A 13,980-nucleotide genomic window follows, 5' to 3' on the forward strand; every position below is an offset into this window, starting at 1 on the left:
TATGTAAAACTATTTAAAAAACAAATACAGATAGTGTTCTAATTCTACATTCTTTAGTAATTTTTCCTGTTTACCAACATGGATTTCGAAACAATACATTAATATGTGCTTTAAATGCAGACACTCAAATATAACTCAACATTCACACTGAAGATACACAGTAGACATAAGAATCAGTTTTCATGCCCTTTGTTTATTCTATCATTTAAAATCTTTGTGGTAAAGATCATCATAATTACCCATTAACTTTCATGTGCAGCTTAAATGTTTCACTACACTGTTGGCAGCAAAGATTACACAGCAAATCCGATTAAACTAGAAGCTAAACGACTGTTCAGTCCAAGGGCGTAGATTTGGCATGGACGGAAGGGACCCACCAATATCCAGCGATTATTGAATTGTCCCCACCAATAATTAGAAAGAAAAACAAACCCGATAGAAAGAAAAAAACGATCTGTCAGCGTCTCATTCACCCAGCGGTGCAGAAAGAGTTAAATTACGTTCTCTACTGGAGTCCTACGTCACGTGACAAATATGACCAATGTGATTGGAGCTCTGTTTAGTTTCAGCAGCGGCAAACCTGCGCTGCGAGGAGGAGAGGAGGACGGCAGCAACAAGGAAGAACCTGGATATAAGAAAGTATTTTTCAAAGAAACCTGTAAGTCACTTAAAGTCAAGCTCACTCATAAAATGTAGTGATGGTGAGATGAAGCCTCGTGATGAAATGAAGCTTTCCATCCAACTGGTCGACTCATGGTTCGAAGCATTGTGATGATTCATTTGCTCTACTGCGCCATCAAGTGGACGATTCAAGTGAAACGGGCTCAATGATTATAATGATGTGATGTGTAAACCTCTAAACTGAATAAATAAATTGTTTTTATGGTCATTTATCCCGAATATTGTCTCAGTATGTCTGATACAAAAGAGAAAGTGGAAACTATCAGTACAGAGTTTTTGGGATGATTGTGTAACTGTGTAATCATGTGACACAAACTAGTGTGTGGCGCTTCAAGTTGAATGAATAAAGAAATTACTTTTGTTCATGACACCAATAACTAAACTCTAAATATTAGTTATATTTAATATTATACTAATTTTATATTAATTTAATTTAATTAATGTTTGTGTATAATAAATTGGCAGCTTAACACAGGAATGTACATGGAAACAAAAAGGGAGGGAGTTGTGATGTGAATGTGGTTGTGACTTTATAACAGTGCTCATGACACTAGGGAAAAGTTTTCATTTGTTTTTATTCAAAAATAGCAGCTTTTCCACAGTGCTGGGCTTAAGACGGTTCCTCTTTTTTGAGAGGATTTCTCCTGCTTTTGAAAATATCCTCTCACAGGGCACAGATGAAGCAGGGGTTGCAAGAAAAACCACAGCAAGTTTATACAAGTTTGGATAAAGAAATTTGTGTCCAGCCCAGTACTCCAGCGGATTCTCCAGTCTGCCGATATTTGGTTCATGGAGGTATTTCTGTACTTCAGCTGTTGCATCAGCAGTAGCATTTGGGGTCTTTGTCTCCAGAACAGTGGTGTCCAAACGATGCCACAGTTTGCTACCTAAAACAAACAGAATGTAAGTAACTAAATACAATATAATAATCGAAATGTGCTCATATACCTTGAGTCACAGGCTGAGAAGCTTTTGATGATGAGGCTGCTGATGAGAAGACCACGTGCCGCAAAATAGCAGCACATTCAAAAATAAGTCTCTTCTCAGCATCCATTGCTTTATTTGGGCTAAAGAAGCCTTTTTTTTTGAACCTTGGATCCAGCAATGTTGCCAGTGACATGATGCTCATTGACTGCAATGTGTAGAGCTTCTCCTTTAATTGTCTCCTTAGACACTCAACCATGGTGGAGCTCTCTGGAGTTAGGACAACTCCCATTTCCTCTTCATTTAGTGCATGGTGCAACATTGGTAGAAGTGGAATTACTTTGGATCCAGACACTCGCTTTTCCTCTGACAGCTCAGTGGTGGCATCATTAAATGGGGAGAGTATTTTAAGACATTCTGCCATAAGGTCATACTGTTCAGAGGACAGTGGGCAAATATCAGTGTGCAGGCCAGCTAACGATGCTCCAATAGGTTCCCTGAGTTCATGAACACGTTGAAGCATTTGGAATGTGCTGTTCCAACGTGTATCCACCTCTTGAATTAACTTCAGTGCAGGCCGGCCCATTTGCTCCTGCACCTCTGTCAGCCTCTCCTAGAAAAACAGCCAACACAAACTGATTAATTCAAGCTGTGTTACTGCAGCAGCACCTCAAAGCAGTAATGAAATAATGGAACAAACCTTAGCAGTTGTACTGCTCTTGAAATATCCCACTATCCTCCTACAGGTAGTCCGGATGTCAGACAGCGTCGTGTGTTGATCAAGAGCTTTTTTGACCATTAGGTTTAATGTATGTGCCACACAATTACTGTGATGCAAACGAAGCTCCTTAGCACAAGCACCCATGTTTGCTGCTCCATCAGTCACATAACATGTAACTTTGTCTGTAATGCCCCACTCTGACATGAGCGCTGCTGTTACTTGTGACAAATTGACAGCAGTATGTGCTTGAGGGAAGTGCTGAACACCTAACACTACAGAATGCAATGCAGTGTTAGAGTCAATGAAATGGCAGGTGACGGCTAGGTAAGCCTCTGTGTTAATGGAGGTCCACATATCAGATGTCAAACTAACTGCAGAAACCTTGGCCACAGTCAGTTTTTCTTTTTGTTTGGACTCTTTGTATCTTTGGTCCACCATAGCTTTCAAAGCCTAAACAAAAGAAGGTACAGTACTTAATATGTAAATAAAGGCAAAATGGAAACATGCTTCATATTTTAAGATACACACCTGCCTTGTGGGGAGAACATAGTTAGGGTTCAAAACGTTAACAAGCTTCCTAAACCCACTGTCCTCCACAATAGTGAAGGGCTGGGAATCCTCTATCACCATGTTGACCAAGGCCTCATCCACATCATTCCTCTCCCCTGATACAACAAAAAAACATTAAGAAATTACATATTTCAGTAAATAGAACCCAAATATTAACCCTTTAAAACCGGTCGGAGCGGGCACGCTCTGTTTTGCGTAACTATTTTTAAATCCCGGTAGCTCTGCAATCACGTGAGCTAGCGCAATAATTTTTTTTGCATATGAAACCTGAGGAGTTGTACTTACATCTTATGCCATCAGCTTGTGCTAGGTCACAGTTTCCTTCCACATATAGCGTTGCAAAAACTGCATAAAAAGCACTTGCAGCAACAAAAACATAATATTCCAGAAACACGCTTTGCCGATCCGATCAGCTGTTTATAACACTTCCTACATTGGATTAGAGGTCAGCGCGATGTCCGCCATGACCTGCCCGAAACCGGAAGTGACGTCATTTTCGCGGAAATGTAGTTTTTTATCGTCCGGGCCTCAATGACCCTATACTGGTGTTTTTAAAAGTTATGTTTGACTTTATGACTTTCTGTGTCGTTTCTGGGATGCTTACGACTCATATTGCACTGCTGGAAATAGTTTATTTTGATGCATATGCTGCTTTTTTGCAAATTTGCATTATAATATTTATTTTTGTTTTTCCTGCAGTGTATAAAAATTGGTGTATTTCAAAAATAAAACTATGAAGACACTCAAAATAAATTTCCTTTGGTGGGAAACTATTTTGTGCAACTTTTTTGTATTTACAGTTTTGAGGGATAAGCCTCTTAAATTTCTCTAACTAGAAATATATGTTAAAAAAACAAAAACGATTTTCAATTTTTTTGTAGTTTATTGCACTGTTTTGCAATTTATGTAATTACTATGCACTTAATTCATGCATATTATTAAAATCTAGGCTGTAATGGTTGTATTGATGTATAGCAACTTGAAATGCTCCCAAAAATGGCTCCACAGCATGTAAAAATATAATATAAGCTCTGGCGGACTTGGTTCTATGGTAGGTCTTAAAGGGTTAATGAATTACATGGGGAATATAAATGTATCAAATGACTGTATCCTTAAAACCTACAAAAACTCACCTGAGCTTGGTCCACCTTGGTTAGTCTCCTTGTTCTCATGCAGGGCTCTGTAATGCCTCAGCATAGATGAGGTGTTGTTGCTGTATCCAAGTTCTTTAGAGCACAGCAAACACTTCACCTTTTAATAAACAAAAAGACAGAAATCTGATTATAGGATCTGTGGTGTGGTTTATTTATATTATGGTACTTATCATTTCTTTATTACAGTGTGTATACCTTATTAGGAGAGATGACATCAAAATGTTGTCATGGATCTAGAAGCATAAGCAACTGGTTTCCAACTCCCCTCTTCAGCTTGAAGTAAAACAGCTCCAAGCCCATCCTTTGAGGCATCTGTTGAGATCTTCAGACTCTTAGTTGGATCATAATATGCAAGCACTGGGCGCGTTGTCAATGTGGCTTTTACATCATTCCACTCTTGTTCATGTCTCGCTGACCATTTAAATTCTATGGAATCACGAAGTAACTCCCTTAGTTTTGATGTTCTCACTGACAAGTTAGGTATGAATTTTCCTACAAAGTTTATCATTCCCATCACTCTGAGCACACCTCTCTTATCTGTCGGACGTGGCATTGTTGCGATGGCTTTTATTTTTCTTTCATCTGGCTCAATACCTTCAGCAGAGAATTTGTCTCCCAAAAATGTTATGTCCTTTACACCAAAATGACACTTGTCACGATTTAGCTTTAATCCATTCTCCCTTACCCGTTGCAGCACCTTCACCAGTCTTTCATTATGTTCTTGTAGGGTGGAGCCCCAAATAACCACATCATCAACATAACAGCGAACACCCTGTAATCCCTCTAACATGTTGTCCATGGCACGATGAAAAATCTCAGATGCTGAGATTATGCCAAATGGCATTCTGAGGAATCTGTACCTGCCAAAAGGTGTATTGAAAGTACACAATTTTGAACTTCTCTCATCTAGCTTTATTTGCCAAAAACCCTGTGCTGCATCTAGCTTTGAGAAGTATTTGGCGCCTGCCACTTCACTTGCAATCTCTTCACGCTTTGGTATCTGGTAGTGCTCACGTTTTATGGCTTGATTTAAATCGCCAGGGTCCATGCATATTCTCAAATCATTGTTTTTATTCCTCTTATCCACACAAACCATTGAGTTTACCCACTCAGTTGGTTCTTCCACTTTTGTAATGACCTGCAACTGTGACATCCTGTCCAGTTCTTTCTTTAAACGGTCCTTCAGTGGAGCTGGGACTCTACGTGGTGAATGGATCACTGGCTTTGCATCCTCTTTCAGCTGGATACTGTAAGTGCATGGTAGACATCCCAAACCTTTGAAGACATCCTCATAATACTGCACAACGGAGTCAACTGCTCCTCGCTGTCCACTTGCTGCTTCTGCACAGCTAATGTGGTACACCCTTTTTACTAGGTCTAATCTTTTGGATGTCACTCCACCCAGCAGTGATTCACGACCTTCTGGAACAACATTAAACAATACATGATAATCCTTATGTTTTATTGTCACTTTAAGTCTGCATTGACCACTACTTTCAATATTCTTTCCATTGTAGTCTTTTAGAGGTACTCTTTTCTTTATTATTTTGGGCTTTGGTTTCATAGCACGGATCTCTGTCATGCTGATTAGGTTTGCCTGTGCACCTGTATCAATCCTTAGTGCCACCAAAGTTCCTTGTATTGGGAGTGAAACAATCCACGTGTCTTCATAATCTGAGCGTCGGTCACTGTCTTCTGCTACGTTATGCTCACGTTTTACATCCCCAAGTGACACCATGCCCACAAAGAAAGTCTCGCTTAAGTCAGTCTCTTCAACTACATGCACTGATTTGGGTTTGGCTTTCGACAGACATTGTTTGGCAAAATGATTTTTTCCATCGCATTTCAAACATCTTTTGCCATTAGCTGGACACTGTCTAGGTTCATGTCTGCTACCACATCGCTTACAGGAGTACACTGTACCCTCTTTGCTGGACTTTTGTGACACATTCTTCCTCATTTTCTTTTTAACCACAGATATTTTTGCACCATCATGTACTGCAGCGATGCTTGTCTCATTAAATGTCTTTGCATGCTGCAGGGCTAACTCACTTGCATGACACAGTCTTTCTGCTTCATCCAGAGTTAGCTTGGAATCTCTGAGCAGCCGTTCTCTAGTCCGTTTATCATGGATCCCATACACAATTTGATCACGAACCATAGAATCTTTCAGCTCTCCAAAATCACATGACTGTGCCTTTAGCTTCAAATCAGTCACAAAGCAATCAAAAGTCTCTTCTGGTTGCTGCATCCGAGATCGGAAAACATACCTTTCATATACTGTGTTCTTCTGTGGTGAACAGTGTGCATCAAACTTTTCAACCACTTTGTCGTACTTATTCCTGTCACCAACTTCCTCAAACTCAAACGTGTTGAAGACTTCAATGGCTTGAGGACCAGCTACCGTGAGCAGAAATGCAATTTTCCTGGCATCGGGTTTGGAGTCCAGTCCCATGGCAGCCATATACAGCTCAAACTGCTGCTTAAAACACCGCCAGTTGCTGTCCACATTCCCCACCAGTTTCAGTCCTTCCGGTGGCTTCAAACTTTCCATCTCTCAACTTTGAACTGCTATCGCTTCCACTCTCCCACTTTTACTCCTGGTACCATGTGTTGTCTTCGTAGCGCTTGTTAAAAAGACCACAATATCCACTTATGCCTTGCGAGCTACTGCTCCAATCATTTTATTGACACCATTCAAAAAAACCTCTCACACCACAGACCAGTCTTCTTTTATGTGCTCCCTGGAGGCATTCATGAGCTTTCTTAAATACAGCGCCCCCTGCTGGTAAACCTTATTACATGAACACCTACATATCACCACAACAGTCTTTGAGTGAAGCTCAATTAATACAATATAAAATATAATTTTACATTTTTAGGTTAACAATAAATACAAATTTTGAGTACCCCCATACTTAGAAGAGATGAGTTTGTGTACTTAAGTCTTTTGAGGTAATCAGTTTCCACAAAATCTTTGAGTTCAGTCAACTAATTCAGGTTTACAGTGCACACAGGTGTTCACAGACGCGGACTACACCTTTCTTGGCTGCTGCCTCAAAGCACATTGTGCGCTGTCTATCTTGCGTGCTGCACAATATCGTTTAATATTTAGTATCTACTGTTATCTACTGCTAGCTAGTTTATTGTGATGGTGCTGTTTTTATTATGTTGCTCTTTTTTTTTGTTTGTTTTCTCTTCTGTTTTTTTTCTCCATACAGGTGATCCAGGTGTTTTGTTTGTTTTTCTTTCTTTCTTCCCCCCTTTCTCACCGTCTCTTCTCCCCTCTGGTTTTCTTTCTCTCCCTCTTTCTTTCATTCTTTCTCCCTGTCCTATCCCCCAGTCATGTCTGTCCCGTTTGTAGCAACCGAAAATAAAATAAATACATAATTATAATAAAGGTCAATCAAATGGACCAATATGGCAAGGCCATGATGATCCACTTGGTAAAATAAATCTGCTTGGCATCTTTCTTGGCCTTAAGACAACAAGGCTAGGACCGCCACTGTATTTAATACAGAGAGTAAGATCCTAAATACACAGTTAAAGTAGCCAATAATGTGTTACATATAATTCATTTTATGTTTATCAAGTTTATTCAAGTTTATGTTGAGTTTAAAAAATGTTCTCTGTAATAAAAGTTGTTCCTCTCTGAAAAACCATATATTATATATTACACAGTAAACAAAACCAAAAAGTTAAAGGCAGACATCTGAAAACAAGACGTCACTGAGCAACAATGTGACAGAACTGTTATGATCCTGGGTCAGTGACCCAGTGTTTTTGGTTTTTGTACTTTTACTTTTGATTTCATCATGGTTTGTGACTGTTTGTGTTTTGGGTTTCTGTCCTAGTGTTTCTAGCTCCCTAGTTTCGTGGTACTTCCTGAGTTCTGATTTTTAGCTTTTGTTATTTGACCTCCCAGTGTTACTTCTGTGCTCCCTCTGTTCTGTGTCTTCCCTGCCTGTGTATCCCCTCTAGTGTAGTCAGGTCTCTGTGTAAAGCCCGCGTCTCTGAGTCTGTGTCTTCATGTGTGTTTTGAGTTTCCTGTTTTATTGTGAAAGTCTGTGTCTTATGCCAGTGTGTTCAGTTTGCGTTTCCCCTGTCTCGTCTTGTTGATCACAATCAGCTGTGCCTCCCTCCTGTGTGTAGTTTCCTCGTTCCCTTCTGTGTATTTATAGTGTGTGTTCACTCATGTTAGTTGTTAGTCCGTCTGTTTCTTCCCTGCGTTTTCTCCCGGAGTCGTCCATTCAGGTTCGTTTTGTTAGTCATTCCCCGTTTAGGTCAGCTTTAGGTTTTGCTTTGCTCGCCGTATTTCTGTTTGTGCCACCTGTTTTAATAAAAGCTCGCTCACTTCCAAGCCGGTGCCTGCGTCTGGATCCAGTCTCACACTCACCACACGTCTGCCCCCGCAGCCGTGACAAGAACGATGGCCAACAGTTTACTGTCAGAGTCTGATCATTAACAGGGAGCAGCAGGGTACAAAAGTCACGCAGAGTAGCTGAAAGTATCCAAGTACATGTAAAACTCTCCTTTATACTTTCAGGGACTTTAATCAATAATATTTTTTTCTACTCATGTGCTGTTTTGCACTTCTTGCAGCTGAAATTGTGGCACAACCTTCATGTTAAGTTTTAAATAAAAACAACAACAACTTGTTTTCCCCTCTCACAAAAAGCAGCTGTTGCTCAGCGCCACTTCAGATGTAAATGAATTTTTAGAAACTCAAACAAAGTCAAGTTTCCAGAAACTGTAACATTTTTTTCACTCCCATTAAAAATCTCACAGCCGCTGATATTCATCTGTGAACATTTGCTAACCAGTAAAAATCTAACTATACATGCTGCTGGTCAGTTCAGCTCCATCTTCACCAGTTGTGACAGTTAAAATGATGCTTAGAGGTCAGATATGACACAATTTATCACATTCATGATTTTTCCTGTGGTGAGCAAATCCACACTGTAATTGAATCTGTTCTTTTATTTAAAAGGTATAAATGAGGGGTGTCAAACATAAGGCTCGTGGGTCAGATTCGGCATGAAAAATTCTCCATCTGACCCGCTGGATGGCTCTTTCAGTCGAGCATATTGCATTAACTGGTTAAAGATACACAAATATCACCTTTCAAAAGACACGGACAAGTCAGCCAGTAATGGGAAACACATGATGCATTTAAAGTTTATGTTCAACTGTAAAATATTCTCTGTAATGTAAATTGTTCTGCTCTCTGACAAACCATCAGAGGTGCAGCACGTGTATCATTTGGTGTTTGAAGCAGAAACAAAAGCAAAGAGTTAAAGGAAGACACATTTGAAGAAGAAGGAAAATGAAAACAAGACGTCGCTGAGCAACAACCTGACAGAACGAGAGCCAACAGTTTACTATCAGAACTGAGGCTGATCATTAACAGGGAGCAGCAGGTAACAAGGTCATCAGCAGTGGAGGAAAGTATGGAAGTAATACTCAGCTTCATATTTGAAGATACTCGAGTATCTTAGCTGCAGGTCTGGAACAATGGTTTTATTTCCTTTCCCATTAAACATCTCACACAGCCCTTCATCTGTGACCCTTAGCAAACCCACTGGATATCTACCTGTACATAAAGGAGATCAGATCAGTTCCATCTAGACCAGCTGTAACAGGAAAATGCTGCTTACACTTTGATGCATCACTTTCAGTTTGTCATATAAGACAATATATCAGATTGAGGCATTATTTTCCTGCAGTGAGTAAATCTACTTTGTACTTTACTCTTTTCTTTTAGGTAAAGGGTCTAAACAGTACTTGTACACTGTGGAAATCCCATAAGAACGTCTCCTGAACTCTGAAAAATAACAAAACAAAGACTAAAAGGAGGTCATGTGTGCTGATGATGATGATGATGATGAGGAGGAGGAGGAGCATGCATTTAAAAAGTGACTGATGTCCTAGAATACAACAGAACAGTGTCTCTACAAACTTATGAAAACATGACAGTCTTGCATTAGTTTGTATTCTTATGATTTCAAAAAACGAGGGAAAATTCTCCTTGAAATCCACAATTCCTTTTTGTTATTTCTTAGTGTGTGACGTATTTTATTGCCTTTATGATTGGTGCAAACAGTTTCCTGATTCATAATGGAAATAGATTTTAGACACAGGAGGAACACGCAGTGATCAGCAGGAGCAGCTTGGAGTCCAGTCTTCTTCACACTGAGGAGGGACATATATGCAGGAACAGTTGTCATAACTGTTACAACCACCAGATGGCGAAAGAGTCCCACTGCAACTTTAAGCCATGAAGGATGTGTCTTGATGTTTGCTTGTGATAAATCTGCTTTATGTGAGTCTTTTTCAGAAAGTAACAGTAATATGTCTGATTATATGTCTTTAATCAGTAAAGTCTCGCTTTGCTACAAATAAATAAATAATAAAATTGTAAACATTTCATGCTGGAGACATCCTCAGACAGAATTAAATACATACATAAACACAGCCTGGTGCCAATAACACAGCTAATGACACTGCTGTATCACTGGCTTTACTGATTAAAGACCATTTCTGAAGGAAATCTTTGAACACAACAGAAAGTGACCTTTTAAACCTGTGACACTGATGCTGCATTCAAGGACCATTAAAAACATCTGAAAGGACTTAAGAACATGAAGAAAATGTGACTTGTTTCTCTGTAATGAAGCTGTTTTAGTGAAGAAAGTTGAAAGGTCACAGAGCGACTGCTGAATCTTCTGCTCTAAACATGAACTCTGAACTTTGTGATGCTTCAGGAGGAAAACTGCTTCAGTTATTTTCTCAGATTAGTTTCATATTTTCTGCATCAGATTTGAGTGAGATCCTGGAATGAAGACAGAAGAAAAGACTTTGTTCAAAGTTTGATTTATAGTCAAACCTTCCAGTTTATTCACACAATAAAACATCAACACAATATATGAATTCATTCATTAAAATCACAGTTTTTCCTCATTTGTTTGATGATTTTGACAAAAACAAACACAAACACACACACATGGTCTGCCATACTCATAAAGAGAAATGTGGACATTTTTCGATACAAATATTCAGGAAACATTTAGAGGATAGAGAAGTTTACATTTTCATGTGGAGAAATATTTTAGTAAATCAAAAATGATGATGAGCAGTGATAGCCTCCATAAACAGTCACAGGAAAGATCTCCTTTAAAAACTCAGAAACATCAAGAGAACAACTAGAAGATGTGGAGGTACCACCCATAATGTTTGACTGACAGCTGATCTCTGTGCAGAAATGATGGAGAGAAAATAAAATGAAACTAAAATACAGATTTAAACCCACAATATGAAAGACTTCAGTCTATTTCACTTTAATCAACTCAGCTGTGGCTCCATATTCATAGTAAACCAACAGTCCAGCATAGAGCGGCTGAGTGAATGTGGTCTGGACTCTGTGGAGGAGAGTCATGGTTTCAGAGACGCTGTAGAAGGACAAAATACCTGCTCTGTGATCCAGGTACACTCCTACTCTGGAGGAACGAGGACCTGAGACACGAGTTTGGATGGTGTTGTACCAAAATGTATAACTGTTGTTATAAAAATTTAATGACCAAGATTTGTCATTACGTCCAAATATACTCGCACTCCCTGTTCTGCTGATATTCTTGTATGCGACTGCTACATAAACTCCTTCCCCTCTCCACTCCACCTCCCAGTAACAACGTCCAGTCAGACTCTCTCTACTCAGGACCTGCCACCTGTCAGTGAATCTGTCTGGATGATCAGAATAAGACTGTTGTTGATTCATTAATGTTGCTTTTCTGTTCCCCTCTGATAATAACAGCTTTTTGTTTGCTGTGTTTGGATCCAGTGTGATTTCACGTGAATATTTTAAGAATCCAGCTCTGGTCTTTGGCTCTGGTGGATCTGACAGTAAAACATCCACTTCAGTGACTGTCAGTGAGATGTTTGTCCATTCCTCTCTCAGAATGTCCTGTAATTTATCTCTGACCTCTGACACAGCTGCTGTCACATCCTCAAAGTAGCTCAGAGGACGGATATTGATGCTGGATGAGTCTGTAGACTCACTGAGTGCTGACAGTGAGGGGTAGTTGTGTAGAAACTGGATGTGATCCTCTGTGTGTGAGAGCTGCTTCAGCTCAGCATCTTTCCTCTTCAGCTCAGTGATCTCCTGCTCCAGCTTCTCCTGAAGCTCTTTGACTCGACTCACTTCAGTTTCCTGCTGGGATCTGATCTGCTGCTTCACATCAGAGCTTCTTTTCTGGATGAGATGGATCAGCTCAGTGAAGATCTTCTCACTGTGCTCCACTGTTTGATCAGCAGACTGATTGATGGCCTCCACCTCCTGTTGAAGCAGCTTCACATCTTTCTCTCTGTCCTGGATTCTCTGCTGGATGTTTTGTCGACTCACCTCCAGCTCTCTCTGCCTCTCAGTCCTTTCTGCTGCAGCTGAGACTGTGTCGTGGCCTTTATGTTCATCCACAGAGCAGAGATAACAGATACTCTGCTGATCAGTACGGCAGAACATCTTCATCACCTCATCATGACGAGAGCAGATGTTCTCCTGGAGCTTCTTGGAGGGCTCCACCAGCTTGTGTTTCATGAATGTAGGTGAATCATAATGAGTCTGAAGGTGTTTCTCACAGTAAGATGCCAGACAGACTAAACAGGACTTGAATGCTTTCATTTTTCTTCCAGTGCAGACATCACAGGCCACATCTTCAGGTCCAGCATAGCAGTGATCAGCAGGAGCAGCTTGGAGTCCAGTCTTCTTCAGCTCCTCCACTAAATCTGCCACTAATATGTTTTTCTCCAGGACAGGTCTCGGTGTGAAAGTCCTCCGGCACTGAGGGCAGCTGTAGATTTTCTTGTTTTCCTCTTCATCCCAGAAGCTTTTAATACAGTTCATGCAGTAGCTGTGTCCACAGGGAATAGTCACCGGATCCTTCAGTAGATCCAAACAGACTGAACAGCAGAATTTTGTTTGGTCCATTTGATTCATGTGCTGTGCCGTTTCACCGTCTCTCAGTGACTGTCAGACAGTTTCACTTCCTCTGAACAGAAACAACCTCTGTGCTCTGAAGGGAAACAGATCTCTGCTCTTTTTCACCTCCTACAGGAAATGAGGCTCACCAGCAACTGCATTTACACCATGTTGTTTAGACCCATCCTGATACAGACACATCTGTGAAGGGAGGCTCCAAGAAGTCATAAAATGCTTATTTTATGAGTTCCAAGGTGTGTTCTGTTTCTTTTACAGTATGTAGTAAAGAACTTTGACCTACCTAACCTTGTTAATTTTTAACTTAGCTTCTACAAAATGTCTTGTATTAATGAGTTAATGAAAGTGTACTTCTTGATTGATTTAAGTTAAAAGGAAATCATTTTCTTTCAGCACATAGACACAGCATGGTGGTGTAGAAGCCTACATGCAGTTTAATTCGAAATGTATGCTTTTATTTTGATAGTGCAGAAAAAACAGGAAGTTGGGCGAGAGGAGAGTGGAGCCACATGGTTTTTTGACCTCGCAATCTCTCTTCATCCATTTTGAATTGAGCTTTATAAGTTTTCGTAATTTGGAATTCTGTTGCTGTGTACCTGTTTGGACTTTTGTAGTAAATATTGAGAAACTATCAAGGACTGTTGTTTTGTTTTTTGTTTTTTGTATATGGAAAGAGGGACTAAGTGGAGCGTCAAGCTAAGGCTCCATTAGAAGGAAATCTACATTAGTCATAAAACCTGCTCTTCACGGATTAATGGAGTTTGAAAACGCCTGACTATAAAGAAAGAAGGAAATAAATATATGTTGACCTCGTTAAAAATAAATTACGAGTTGACTTTAGCTCTTTGCAGCAAGACTTTGCTAGCCTAAATTCTGAACTGCAACAACTTATGAGTGAAGATGAGTTTTTGGAAGATCAAAATAATTGGTTTGATCCAAAG

At 39.9% G+C, this 13,980-nt stretch overlaps 2 protein-coding genes across 2 annotated transcripts; both read right to left on the reverse strand.

Moving 5' to 3' along the window:
• Nucleotides 1–142: 142 nt before the first annotated feature.
• Nucleotides 143–2,212, reverse strand: LOC148097555 (zinc finger BED domain-containing protein 4-like). Its single transcript, XM_087832434.1, has 3 exons — nucleotides 1,630–2,212; nucleotides 1,350–1,568; nucleotides 143–147 (listed from the first exon to the last, which is right to left on the reverse strand). Exons 1-3 carry the CDS (start codon nucleotides 2,189–2,191, stop codon nucleotides 143–145), a joined length of 786 nt encoding a protein of 261 aa, XP_087688560.1. The 5' UTR covers nucleotides 2,192–2,212.
• A 7,270-nt stretch (nucleotides 2,213–9,482) lies between these two features.
• On the reverse strand, nucleotides 9,483–13,056 carry LOC148097556 (E3 ubiquitin/ISG15 ligase TRIM25-like). The gene is made up of 2 exons (XM_087832435.1): nucleotides 12,337–13,056; nucleotides 9,483–9,643 (listed from the first exon to the last, which is right to left on the reverse strand). The coding sequence occupies exons 1-2, from the start codon at nucleotides 13,037–13,039 to the stop codon at nucleotides 9,483–9,485; spliced, it is 864 nt and encodes a 287-aa protein (XP_087688561.1). The 5' UTR covers nucleotides 13,040–13,056.
• Between the last annotated feature and the right edge of the window lie 924 nt (nucleotides 13,057–13,980).

The sequence above is a fragment of the Neolamprologus brichardi genome, chromosome 18 (genome assembly GCF_056152115.1).
Source record: "Neolamprologus brichardi isolate AB-2024 chromosome 18, ASM5615211v1, whole genome shotgun sequence".
Classification (NCBI taxonomy): Eukaryota; Metazoa; Chordata; class Actinopteri; order Cichliformes; family Cichlidae; genus Neolamprologus; species Neolamprologus brichardi.